Source organism: Papaver somniferum, chromosome 11 (assembly GCF_003573695.1).
Source record: "Papaver somniferum cultivar HN1 chromosome 11, ASM357369v1, whole genome shotgun sequence".
In the NCBI taxonomy this organism is placed as follows: domain Eukaryota; kingdom Viridiplantae; phylum Streptophyta; class Magnoliopsida; order Ranunculales; family Papaveraceae; genus Papaver; species Papaver somniferum.
The window spans coordinates 30,986,098-30,999,821 of NC_039368.1; the positions used below are offsets into that span (position 1 = coordinate 30,986,098).

The window sequence follows — 13,724 nt, forward strand, 5'->3', positions numbered from 1 at the left end:
TTAGTTGGAGAAATTCATAGACCCTAAATAATCACACTAGACAAACTAGCAAGGATGAATTTGAGTAGTCACATTGAAAATGAAAAAAATGAAAAGGAAATGAAAATTGTTGGACGGAGAGTATGAATTTTACTAATCACATTGAAAATGAAAAAAACGAAAAGAACATAACTACATTGGTGATGAAAATTTGAAGAAAAATATATTTAAAGTGGCAACCAACAACCAGCTTACCCGCCAACGTATATCTGTTTACCTATCTCTATCTCTCGCAAGCCTTGTTCTTTTATTGATGGGGATATATACAATTGACGAGCAAACGTATAGATTACCTTTCGTTCACCCACCAAACCACCCTATGCACTTCTTTATCACACACACACACACACACACGTCTGTTAATTCTCCACCATCCAATTTTAGGGTTCCTCTTTTTATTTCCATAGGTTTCTTCTTCAGTTCTTCCCTTTATCTCATTTTCTTTTGTTTGCTTCTAAATTTAGTACTAAATTCAGGCTTCGAATCAATCCCAGGTCTGTTCCATTTTTAGTCTTTTTCCAAAGTTCCTTTAATCAACAACAACTACTTTGTTTCCTCTGATTGTTCTGTTTTTCTATTTTCAAAATTAATTAATTTAGATTATACTATGTTTCCAGTACTTTGGGGGGACATTTAGGGTTTTCTTTAGGGAAATCGAGAAAGCTAATTCTGAATTATACTAATAGTATGGGTTTTGACTGAATTTAATGGAGTGATTTGAAAAGCTATCATCTGTGATCATATTTTTTTTAAAGTGTTTTAGTTACTGAATTGGATATAATGTCTGTAACTAAGGCAATCTGTAAGTGTTCAAGATTGAGCACTTACTTCTCGTATCCATTTGTTCCAGTTCCTTTTTCGACAATGTCCAGTTTGGAGGAACCACTGTGTCTCGACAGATTTCCAGACATGAGAGGACTGGACAGGGTCCGGAGGTTCTCTTCTAGTGCTTGCAGGCCTAGGTCTGGTGAAACAAGTATTGAGGAACGTTGGGTTGACGATAGAACTTGCAGCTCATCCAACAGTTGCAAGTAAGTTAACTCATCTTCAGTAAACTGAAAGTATTGGGTCACTTACCCATTCAAATAGGGTAGTGTTCTTCTATGAATTTGCAATTTTTCCAAATGTTGCTTAAGTGGGTGATTCTTCTAATATAAGATATAAGATCATCTTGAGGTTAGTATTGACTATTTAAATGCAAATTCCGGTGTAGATGTATTTGTGTCTTGGCATTGCACAGAATGATATGAATTATGACCTTCAATTTGAATTGATGCTATTATAAGATCCTACTCTTACTTGGAAGAAAGTAATAGCATGTAAAATTTAGTACACAAGCTGATAGTTGTGTATTAAGTTAGGAAACATTTTGGTTATAAGCTTGGTTGTGTTATTTATTTATTTAATTTAAGGAATTTCTTCAGCTTTGAACTATACAATTATGGCTTAAATAGAAATTCTCAAACTAAATCATGATACTAAAAATGGTAAAGATTGATTTCAAGCAGTGGTTTTAGCAATGCCGTTTTATGCCATATTGATTTAAGAGGTTGGATGAACTAGGAGAAATATTGACCAAATGTAGGTTCTAACTTTATTTCTGTGCATTGTCTGGTTTTTATCATCCCTTCTCTTCTCTTTTCAGCCTTTAACTTGGCGTAGTTGTGTCAATGTTGCGATTCAGTCCTTTACTTTGCAGATTTCCCAACTGTGTCTAATTACCCCCTTGACTTGATGTAGAAGAATGGTGGCATTAGAAGATGAAAGTTTCTAATTACAACGTGGAGTTACCAGTGATCAGCCTCTGGAATCCTATTTCCAGTTGAACATTGTAACCATAAGTAGTACATAAATAATATCAAGAGACTGTTTTTTTCTGGATTGAGTCCTCTCATGTGAATTATTCTTATTTGTCATATAGTACAATACTTGTTCATTGACGTAATTGTTGGTGAATGTTGAGAAGTTGTAGAGCTTTATAATACTTCATATTTTGGTATTATTTATACAAATTTTGGTCGTGAAGCTAGTCGGGTGACGTCAGCAGTGGGTATTATTTGTTTTGATTTTTAATTTCTTGCATAAGTAAAATGTCTGATCTTGGTTTCAGTGGAGAATACACAAAACAGATCTTCTCATGTCGAGGACAGACAACGGATACTTTCTGGGAAGATTCCTTAAGCAAAAGAACTAAAAGCCTCGGCAGGAACCGCACCGTTTGTGATTTGTGGTTTTCTCCAGAGCGTCAGTATAACTCTCAGTGCTCCAACAAGGATGGAAGTGACGAAAAGAATAAGGTACTCTGACATTCTGAATCCCTTTCTTTGTTAGTAGCTAAGAAGTAACTAGCCTTTTGTTTTCCTAATATCTATAGTTAAGTTGGTTTCTATTTAGACTTGAAATCTTTCAGAAAGATACAGGTGAAATGTTCCTACTAACCTCAGACATTCTCCATTTTATGTCAGAATTTCTTACCTTAGGAGTGCTGAGAGTCCAGTTATTATCTTTATGACTTATAATCCCGTGGGATATATGTGTTAGTGACCTGTAAGAGTAGAAAGTGTTTCTTGCTTGTCCCGTCTGCAATAAATATCAGAGTACTTCAGTGCATTTATTAGAAGTTTTGTTCATTAAATTAGGCTTCAGCTTTACAGAGAGATTTTTATTAAGCTCAGATTTTTGTTAAGAGGTTGTCTGCAAATATGCGTAGAAGTTTGGCATGTTTACATGAAGAAAATTTTGGAGAATCCATGCGTTGTTGTGCAAGGTCCCACTCCCTGTTAATTTTGTTTACTTGGTGATCAAGTTTTTAGTGGGATACAGTTTAGTTGTATACTTGTGCTAGATGAAATAATATCTCATTACCAGAATGTATACAATTTGCAACAGCTTAATCCTGATTGTTTATTAGGCAAATACATTGGATTTAGGTTGATTACCAATTTTTTGTACTTAAGCATGTGTTAGTAACCACACACATGTCTTTTGTTTGCTAAGTAGACAAGTGTGTTAGTTTCATATTATCTCCACCGAAGGTGGGTGAACATTACTTCCTACTCTTCTATTGTAAGAAGAGAAGGAAGGTTTAGTCCCCACATGGCCACATCGAGTATATCATGCAATGGGTAGTCTGTTAGGTGTCTTTATATACCAATAGCACTTCTAAAAAAGTTTCTCAATGTCATAGAAATACATGCTTATATGTAAATCACTTATGATCTTCTACATTTTGATATCTGAAAAAAGTTTGACATAAAATAATGCTCCCTCAGTTTCTGCAAAAGAGAGACTTATCACTTTTGAAGAAACAGAGGTAGTAAACTTTTAATCGGGTAGCCGTTTCATGGCGTGTTGGGATGAAATGGGTTTTTCTTCAATGCAGTTTTTGAGAGATATACCAAAGTTTGTAAAGATCGTGGAAGTTGGTCCAAGGGACGGATTGCAAAATGAGAAGAATGTTGTACCTACATCTGTTAAGATCGAGCTGATACAAAGGCTAGTTTCTTCTGGATTGCCTGTTATCGAACCAACAAGTTTTGTCTCCCCAAAATGGGTACCCCAGGTAATTGGATCATTTCCTTTCTGGTTTATGGGTTTGGACTTGGATTCACGTTTTCCTTTCAATTTGGACTTGGGTCCACCTTTTTCTCCTTTTAAATTGTCACGAGCATTTTTGACTTAGTCACTCCTGATTACTAACTAGGTATTGAGGGTTGCTCCCTCATTTACTCTTTATAACTGCTACAAATGATGACGCTACCCATAATGTTCACTATCCCTAACGGCAGTTGGTTTTAAGCATAAACTAATGTGTACACCATACTTTCTCTGGTTGATCATTGGCTATGTACTGTAGAATAATTTTAGAATAACATGCTGCAGCAACTGTTGATTTGAAGTACACCATTTTTGTAAAAGTCGTTTATAAAAAGAGAAATATACATTATTACTTTGAAGTGTTATAAACCATGCGTCGGGGAGGGTTAGCTATGCCCTTGGTTCTCTCATCTTAACTAACTAATTTTTACTTACATCTAATGAATGAAACCCCATGGCAATGGTTTCTTTATAGATACATTGAGGTATTTTAATTGCAACTCCTGGTATACTACTCTATGTGATGGTCGTCAATTTTGTGTAGTTTAGCTTTCTGCTGAATTACCATATCACTTGGGGTTTTGTTCTCAACTTCTTATGCTTCTAGTTCCAGTGGATGAAATTTTACCTGATGAAATTTCTTAACTATTATACGACACAGCTAGCAGATGCAAAGGATGTAATGGAAGCAATTGGAACTGTTGAGGGAGTTAGATTTCCTGTGTTGACTCCGAACCTGAAGGTTAGCAATTGCATCTAGGGTGACAAAGAGAACATGTAAGTGCCAATTGTTTTTGAAGGATCTTGTTGATGGTTAAGTTACTGCTGCTAGGGTTTTGGAGCCGCTGTTGCAGCTGGAGCTAAAGAAGTGGCAATCTTCGCGTCGGCATCTGAATCCTTTTCCAAGTCAAATATTAATTGCACTATCGAAGATAGTCTTGCTCGTTATCGGGATGTTGCTCGTGCTGCTGGAAAGCTCTCAATTCCTATTCGCGGGTAATGCTTTGCATAATTGCAAATATATATTTTATTAGATTAAAGAACTACATTTCCTAATATGGTTTCGAGGTTTCGTATTATATCATTAGATCTACAGGAAACAAGCATCCGTTTTGTTTCTTGTGCTCATGACACATGTATGGCTTCCAATATTCAGTGGTATCCCCGTTCAGCTTTGGCTAAGAGAAGCAGTCATATAATATCTCGAAGTTCTCTAACAGTTGTCAAACATGCCAAGGATTTATCTCATCCTATCATCATTCATCAGCAGTGCATATTTTGGTTTTCAAGTCGTGGATAAGATCATAAGCTATTTTTCTAGTTTGTATTTAATGTCTGAAAGCCCTCCTTCAAGAATAAGTGGATGTTTAACTTTTGAATAAGAGCTTATTTCAAGTATATTGTACTGTGGTAGGTATATCTCCTGTGTTGTGGGATGTCCAGTGGAGGGACCAGTAGCTCCATCAAAGGTTGCATATGTGGCAAGAGAGCTTTATGGTATGGGTTGCTCCGAGATATCCCTTGGTGATACAATTGGAGTTGGTACACCAGGTAAAGTATTAAATAGCAAAGTCCGTGCAAACATCTTTTGTTACTCTCACCATTCAGGCCTATCTTGTCCTCCATTTAGAAAACCTCTTTTCTCTCGTTTCTAGATGCATACCTTTTCGATTGTTGGATACAGACTTTTTATTATGGTGAACCTATCTTGTGTCTTTTATTTTTCCCTGGTTTATGATTCATGACCCTTTGTGATGCTTACAACTATTCGTCTTTTGATGTGTTTTCATCGGCAAAGGGACTGTTGTTCCAATGCTCGAGGCTGTAATGGCAGTTGTTCCCTTGGAGAAGCTTGCTGTCCATTTCCATGACACTTACGGCCAGGCTCTTTCAAATATCTTGCTTTCTCTCCAAGTAAGTTGTTGTGCTTAGTTAGGGAAGAGAACTGTCGAAATCCTGTTACACTTGATAATCAAAAGATTGATCATAATTTATGTGATAACTGGACACCATCCTATATATATATATATATATATATTATATTAACATGTTCAATGAATTTCATTCCGGAAGATCCTTCACTGTCTATATGTTGTTGTGTAGAGTTTTTGTGTTTTGTGTTTTCAACTCTACATGTGCAGTTTTTCTTTCTTTTAATCTGAGAACTCTCCTTTATGTTTGATTTTAGATGGGGATTAGCACTGTGGATTCCTCTGTGTCCGGTCTAGGAGGTTGTCCATATGCAAAAGGTGCTTCTGGAAATGTTGCAACTGAGGATGTGGTCTACATGCTGAATGGGCTAGGAGTGAAGACCAATGTGGATCTCGGCAAGCTTATGTCAGCCGGGGAATTCATCTGCAAGCATCTTGCCCGTCCATCTGGATCCAAGACTGCAGTTGCTCTGAGCAGAATTACAGCAGATGCTTCTAAAATATGAGGAACAGAAAAGTAAAGTAAATCAAAATTATACATATATATATATATATGAAAAAAGAGGATAGTTCAGATGGTATATGTATAAAGTTCTGATAATACAGATATAGTCGTTTGATTCCATGGAGGAACAGAATAAAAATAAAATGGAGGAGTTCGTATGGTATAGAGACTTTTGGTTAAGAGAGATCTCTACTGCAGTGTCACTCCACTACGGTAAATTTTAGGGGTTGACTATCCTTCTAAGTAGGACCACTTAGTTTCCTATACCTTAGTAAGTAGTAACCTTAACCTTGAGGAAGATTCAGAGAGGTCGCAAGTTCGACCCTCAACCCCTTCATAGAAGGGGATTAGATCTAAGACACTCTTATATTGAAGATCCGTCGTCCTTGATAAAAGGTTTTAGCTCAGGTGCAGTCCTACACTGTCACGCTTTTACATAAACCGACATTCGCCATGAGGTTGTCTTATAAAAGTGCAGCTTTGTTCGTTCAAGGCAGTGTAAATTGGTACTATTACAAGAAGAGTGGGGTGGGTAAATGTAAGACACATTTGATGCTCTTAAGAGCAAGCAGGGTTCTCACCCTACCACTGTATGTGTAGTCTTTTTTAATCCTACATAAACCTGACAAAACGGAACTGCCAGAATAAAAATAAGACTAAAAAGAAAACTGTTAATGACACAAACAGCTCAATTATAAATTTAAAGTTGGAGATTACAAATTTTGGTGTAAATATCTTCTGAACCGACAGACAAATGGTGAATTGATATTATATCAGTCATGTCTCTTGATTATCAGCATGATTGGTGTTATTGTTACCTAACTCCTCTACATTATAAGTACACTCATCTTTAACATCCTGAGGGTTTATTCAGAGAGAAACCATCACCATGGGGTAATCCTCCTGAAACACCCATCCACCCCATTTCTTCCTCATAATCTCCCGGATCCTCAACCCAATCATCTACTCCGTTATCCAATTCTTCGACACATATAGGATCTTGTGTTTGTCTCACCGTCTTGCATGCTGCTGAGTGCCTAAACATTTCAAAGAATATAGAAAAGGTCAAAATTATACCACCTGAATCCACATCGTATACAGTAAGAGTTCAGAGACCCTTTGCCTTATATATACAAGGAAGATCTTGGACAGAGTCTACTAAGGTAAAAGAACTTGACAGTGGGGGACTAGGATACTCTAGCATAAATAGTGACTGGAATTTAAATCCTTATGCCTAAATACTACTTACATATGGAAAGTAACATGCAGGAGGGAATACTAAAGTTACCGTTCTTGAAGACGCAAGTTATAATGGACAAAGATGAGGTTGTCCAGCCTCTCATGTTCTAACCGATTCCTACTCTTTAAGTGGATGCGCTCAAAAGTGCTCCAATTTCTATCACAGCGGGTTCCACTGCAAGTCTGACTTGAGATTCTGATGGCAAAACGTTGCAGATCAGGATAATCTGCAGCATACAGCGACCACCATGTAGCTGTACAACAATATGTTATTTTCTGTAAGACAAGAAAAGGTTGCCAACAAGTAGAGAAGTGAAAGTTGACGACATTCTTAGAACCTTCGTATGATTCAAGTGAACGACCAAATCTTTGGTGGTAAATAAAATAAAAAACTCACCTGGGGCTAATGATCCTCGGTCCCGTATAGCTACAGGTCGACTGAAATCCCCTACAGCATCGTCATAAGAAATTTTTTGCCTTGTAATCATATCTTGGGCAGTTAAGCTAGGCTCTAACCCCTCAATGCAGTCAAGTAAGCCCTTTTGGATAACTGGATTGGTGCAAAAACCAGGGTTGTAAAATATGGAGGGGTTCAGAAAGTGTGCTGCCGCATGGAGAGGGCTGTGAAGGTCCTCTTCCCAGATACGATCAATGACTTTCAAGAAAGGCAAATGGCTAGACTCCTCGCTGTCAAATGAATCAATAATAGCTCTGCTTGCCTTTTCCATAGCATCATACAGATACCCCATACAAGGTCTCTCTTCACTGCCAACAAGGTTTAATATGGCAAGAAGGGGTTCAGTCACCTTAAGAGTTAGAGAACACAACGACCAGAACTGTGGATCCAGCACAGTTTCTGTAACCTTCCATGACCTTTGCTTAGACATAGCCGATTCCATCCATGTAGTACTAGTAAACATCTGGTGGAGAGGTTCTTTCAAGGAGACAATATTTTGCAGTGTTAAAAAGTTGGTCGCAAACCTTGTCAGGGCTGGTCTTACAATATCTCTTCCACCAGTTATCTTTCTCATTTTATTGAGGACCCATGCATGGTTATATATGAGTTGACATACCTTTTTGGCCCTTCTCAATGCCTCTTTGATCTCGTCGATTTCCCCCAATTCCTCGAGCATTAAATTGATACAGTGTGTTGCACAAGCACTCCAGAAAAAGGTCTTGTATTTATTCATTAACATTTTCCCAGCAGCCTTGTAGTTGGGTGTAGTGTCTGTTATGAAATGTACAATATTCCTTGGGCCTACCTCTTGAACAATGCTGTCGAAAAGATTGAAAAGTTCCTCGGAAGACTTTGAGGCCTCTGATGCATCAATAGATTTCAGGAATATGGTTCCCTTAGAACAGTATATGAAAAATTTTATCACCGTACAACCAGTTCTATTTATCCACCTATCAGCAATAACTGAGCACCCGGTCACCTCCCACGACTTCCTCAAGTCTTGACATAGCTCATCTGCTTCTTGGGTACTTCTATCTAACAAATCACCCCTCAAAGAATCATAGGAAGGCATTTTTATATCCAGGACCCACAGCTGAAATTGCATCCGCCATCTGTTGGAAATACAATGAGTTTGCTGCATTGAATGATAGTCCAGCATCATACATAAATTTGGCGACCGCCATATCAGCTTGATCAACACTTTCTTGAGAGGAAAAAGGTAGGTGCTGCAAAGGCGGTTGAGTGCTGGGTGTCCCAAGCGGTATAACTTGCTTTCTCTGCCTCTTTCTTCTACCAGAGGTACCTTCATCCCACTCTTTTCCACTTCTCCCACTATTGGACAATAACGGGCTCTTCAGTGAATCCTCATTCTTACATTCTTCCTTACCTTGAGAAGGTATATGGGGATCCCGGAAATCCACTTCTTGCAGCTTCTTTTTCCTTTCCCAAACTTTAAACCCTAAATGTTGCAGCATTTGAGATTTAACTTCTTCTGGCACTTTATCGCATGGGGCTATATTTCCTCTTTCCCCAGCTAAATGTTGCTTCAGTCTGGAAATTCCACCCCCCAAGATCATCTTGTGACAATATCTGCACTTTATCTTTTGCTGGTCGCCATCTACCATAAGTCCATGGACCCAACCAAGATCAGTGGCTCTAGGAGGCGCAGAACCCTTCAAACAGTCATTTAAAGAAAGAAGAGAAAAATGAACAAACACATCAACTTTATTACAATGAACACATTTTAAAAAATAAAACGAACTGAGGGAATCAGAGAACTGACAACAAAACAGGGACGAGTACAATCAAGATATGAGAAGGAATGTACATACAAGTAAAACTCACTTGTTCACTCTTGAATTGAACAGGTGGGAAGGAATCATACAACACCTGACTCTCAGTTGTTGGCTCTTCATGATCTGGTAAAAATCAGTTGACAAAAAGTTAGTCAAACCTTTAAATGGAAGAAGACAACGCCCTAATACCTGAAATCTATAGTAGCAAAACAGCAGTTTGAGTTTTGGTGTCCGACGCCGGCACTAGGCGCCCACACAGCGACCTAAAAGCATAAAATACTGAGAAACGAGAATTAGGGTTAGGTTAGTGTTAGTGTTACGTACATTCATTTCAAGGAAACAAAAATGACTATGTCCAGGCATACACTGAAGAACAGACAGACTCTCTTTGTTTTCTACTTTTTTTCCCCTTGTTCCATTTATTCAAGACTTGTACAGCTAAGTTGCATCCTAATTGAAGTTTAATATCCAACAGAGCTGTTGCCATGTCCAAGCGTGTCCAACGCCATTACCAGTGTCAATAGGTGTAGAAACAGCAAAATTTAGTAAAACAGGGTGCCGTTGTTGCAAAGCCTGAGATACAACAACCGTATAATCTAAGGGTCTCACACAGTCTCACAAGCCTCATAAACAAGAATACAAAACATTTATGCAGATAGGCAAGAATTTTCTTCTGATCATATTCTACAAATCAGTAGAAACTATATTCATATTGCAAGTTTTTATGTTTGGTAAGTGCATTGCTTGCTATGCAATGACTATTCGTTACAAACACAAGCGTAGGAACTACAAATCATGTATGTTAGATAGACTACACGTAAAATAATGACAAGAACAGGAGGACGACGAACCAGTGTAGATCGATTGGTGTGCTTCTTCTGCTTCGTGCAAAGCCCGCATATTGTCCATTCTTGCTGCTGCATAATCTCGATCAGATTCATCATCAGAGTCTGTATCCTTATCATCATATGCACGATCATTTGAAGCTTCTTCATGTACCTTTTTCCGCTTCTTATCTGTTGTTTTTCTCGTTTCCCATGCGACCAAGTGCTTTTCTATGAGTTCTCTTACTTCGTTTGGAACAGCTTCACATCCTCTAATTTCCCCTCTTCTACTAGCCAAGTGCTTTTTAAAGCGGGTAACACCTCCAATCATGATTCTGTTGCAATAATTGCACTGCACATGGTGCCTGTGCCCAGCAATCATTGTCCCATGTTCCCAACCTATGTCTCTTGCACGTGGCATTTTGTCACAATTCTAGCGGAAGTAGCCAAAAATCTGAAATACACATTCCATTGGCAAAAAATAACAAAGTGGTAAGTAATAGATTGGAGAAAATGCAAATTATCGCAATTATGGTATGTCTTGGTTGCAAGGAATGAACTAATCAAATTAATTTTGAAATTACAGAAAAGTCTGATATACAAGTGTTTGCCATTAGAGACCTGGATACATTTTTGGGTGGACTAGTAGACAGCACAAGACATGCCCACAACAACAACTACTCCGAAGTTTCCAGAAAACCAATACCAAATATCATGCAGCAGATAAACTGGATGATATTGGCAACAGATCCAGCTCCATAAAAATCATAATTCAAATTGAAATAATTTTCATATTGTCTTATTAAGCACTACAACTATAGAATTGGCTAAAAAAAAGAACATATTCTTTTCATAACCTTTCAAAAATATCACTGCAATAGTAATATATTATTCGAGAAAACTCTTATTACTAATTTCAACTACAGATTACCTTGAGCAAAGAAGCTTTAATCCGAGCAAAACCTTACAGTGACTGCCGCTGACATGCCGAGCAACCAACTGCCTGACCACAGCTCAAGCTTCGTTTTCACCTTCCTCATTCATCTGCTGAAAAAATATTAGAAAATTAATTAGGATTTAGCATATGCATTTCCTAAGTGATCGAATTAAATTATCTCTGTAAACGAAACAACAAATTGATTTTGTAACGGTGAAAATCAAATTCATGGAAGCAGCTATAGTAAGAAATCGAAATGGAAACAGCAACATAGAGAATGAAGCAGATATTGTTCATCAGAGGGAAGTAAATAACGGAGTTACAGAGGTGAAAATACGTACAATTAGATCGATATATCTGGGGAGATTCAGATGTTATAAAAGTCGTAAGTATTGTCGGGATTTTTGATCGTCGATGGAGAAAACGTTTTATCGAAAAAAAAAAAAGACGCCCCGGCGGGTGAGAAGGCAAAAACGATAGAAACCCTAGAAATATAATTAAGAGAACAGAATGAAACGTTATATTGATAAAAGAAAGAAAAAACCTGATTGTTTCTTTATTGGTGGTGAAAGACGGTTTCAGAGAATGCAGATCTATTTATGTTTTTGACGTTAAAAATCGTTCGAAACGGTTTTCACTCGCTCTCTTTCGTTGAGTGATTGAGTCGATATAACGTTGACCTGCTTATGCCCATCTTGACCGTTCTAAAACTTTAGAAGGTTGTTTAAAACATGGGAGACATTTCGAACCTGCTTGTCCTATTAGTAGGCTCAAAAACGGACGATTCAATGGGAACAGGCCGTTCCAGAAGAAATTGGACCTCGGCTCACTTTACCAAGGAATATATTCTTATAGGTTCTAACTTCTAAGCTGTGATTTATTGGCAGTTATGGAAGTGTAGAAAGAGTCAAGATCCAGACCCCACAGAGTTGATGCCTTCTAGTGCAAATTAGGACACAACCATACAAATCACATAAAAGCGAAGAGATTGAAGAGGGACAAGAAATTACCACATCTACTACTTAAAAATTCAACCCAAACTCAAAAGAAGAAAAGAGAAACAGAGTATTCTTTAAGTGAAATGTACCTATTACAGCATCAATCAGTTTCCAGGATCACTGGGTTTATTTAACTATAAAATAAAGTTTTACACCTTTAATAATTAGCTTATGGGTTGAACTTGATTCGCCACAGATCAATCTATGATAAGCTAAACAAATCTACTCTGTTATAAGTAAACTCCATTAAAAGGCGCTTCTAAAACGTAAAGAGAGCTCAATCAGCTATGGTAAAGAAAAATTCGAAAGACATCGAATAGTGCTTCCCACCAACTAAGGGTGTCATTTCTCTCCAACCGCCTATGCTTTCACATCATTTGCAATATTCTCAGGCTGTTCCTTTAGATCACCTTCAGCTTTAGACCTGTTAGTAGAAGAAACTAGTATATCTGACACAAATTTTATCAAAGAACAGAGCCCACCCAAGAAATTATGGTCAATGACACCTTCGCCATCCACGACATGAGCAAAATCAACAAGCTTAACTTCAGCACCTGAGCGGGAGCGCAACCCTTCCTCTCCCACCCCCGCCTTCTCATACACCATAAGAACGGAACAAGAGTAGAACTGGTACATTGTCTGATCCTCAAACCATGCTTTCAGCTCCAACAATTGTGCCAGAATCCCATCCGACCCACCATAGATTAATGATGCAAGTGCACAATCAGGTTCTGCATTTGAAGACGGGTTGGAAGAGACAAACCTCTTTAAAGTCAACTTAACATCCTCTAACGTAAAATCTTGGACGACCTTCTTATCAGGTTTCCAGTAACCAAGCTTTTCACTTTCATAGGTCTGTAAACCCGATATCCTGAAACCCAAGGGGACGCTTGTTGATTCTCTATCTTTCTTAAGGCATTTCATGATGTAGTCTTCTGAAGCTTGGGGATACCAAGTTCTGGACCCCATCTTGATATCCATGACAGATGGGTCCAGGCGATTTGAGACAATGTCTTGCAAAACAAGGTGAAGGTGCATACCAGATCCATCTGAAGCTTCTAGAAGTTGGGTTCCGTGGTAAGTAGGAAAAAATCGACGAATAGGAGTCGGGATTTTGCTATTGGAAGAGAATGAGGAATAGAAGGCAGCCTCTTTGGTGCCGCGCTCGTCACTTTGGAGGGGCTTGTAGAAGCGACCAGAATCATCTACGAGTGGCCCAAGCTTTCCAGCATGAGCTTGATGGCCTGCAACCTGATGATCAGGGGCCTTGAGCATTGTCTTGATAATAAAAGCTGAAGGTGATTTACTATATTTTGTCTCAGCACTATCAGTATCTACAATAAATGATCAACAGTGAAGGAATCCTTCTGCAATATTGACAGAGAAAGGAAGCGTGAAACA

The 13,724-nt window shown here is 38.2% G+C and overlaps 2 protein-coding genes and 1 pseudogene across 4 annotated transcripts; 1 reads left to right on the forward strand and 2 right to left on the reverse strand.

Moving 5' to 3' along the window:
* The first annotated feature begins 356 nt into the window (after positions 1-356).
* On the forward strand, positions 357-6,252 carry LOC113322566 (hydroxymethylglutaryl-CoA lyase, mitochondrial-like). 3 transcript variants are annotated; one of them, XM_026570676.1, is made up of 9 exons: positions 357-533; positions 890-1,070; positions 2,150-2,336; positions 3,422-3,601; positions 4,298-4,378; positions 4,469-4,632; positions 5,051-5,187; positions 5,435-5,550; positions 5,825-6,252. In XM_026570676.1, exons 1-9 carry the CDS (start codon positions 359-361, stop codon positions 6,071-6,073), a joined length of 1,470 nt encoding a protein of 489 aa, XP_026426461.1. In that variant the 5' UTR covers positions 357-358; the 3' UTR covers positions 6,074-6,252. The 3 variants fall into 3 exon arrangements, with proteins under 3 accessions (XP_026426461.1, XP_026426463.1, XP_026426462.1); XM_026570678.1 differs by having other exon boundaries at positions 398-533; positions 855-1,070; XM_026570677.1 differs by lacking the exon at positions 357-533 and having other exon boundaries at positions 561-1,070.
* Positions 6,253-6,714: 462 nt separating this feature from the next.
* Positions 6,715-11,654, reverse strand: LOC113322564 (annotated as a pseudogene).
* Positions 11,655-12,366: 712 nt separating this feature from the next.
* On the reverse strand, positions 12,367-13,684 carry LOC113322567 (inositol polyphosphate multikinase beta-like). Its single transcript, XM_026570679.1, has one exon. The coding sequence runs from the start codon at positions 13,596-13,598 to the stop codon at positions 12,684-12,686; it is 915 nt and encodes a 304-aa protein (XP_026426464.1). The 5' UTR covers positions 13,599-13,684; the 3' UTR covers positions 12,367-12,683.
* Between the last annotated feature and the right edge of the window lie 40 nt (positions 13,685-13,724).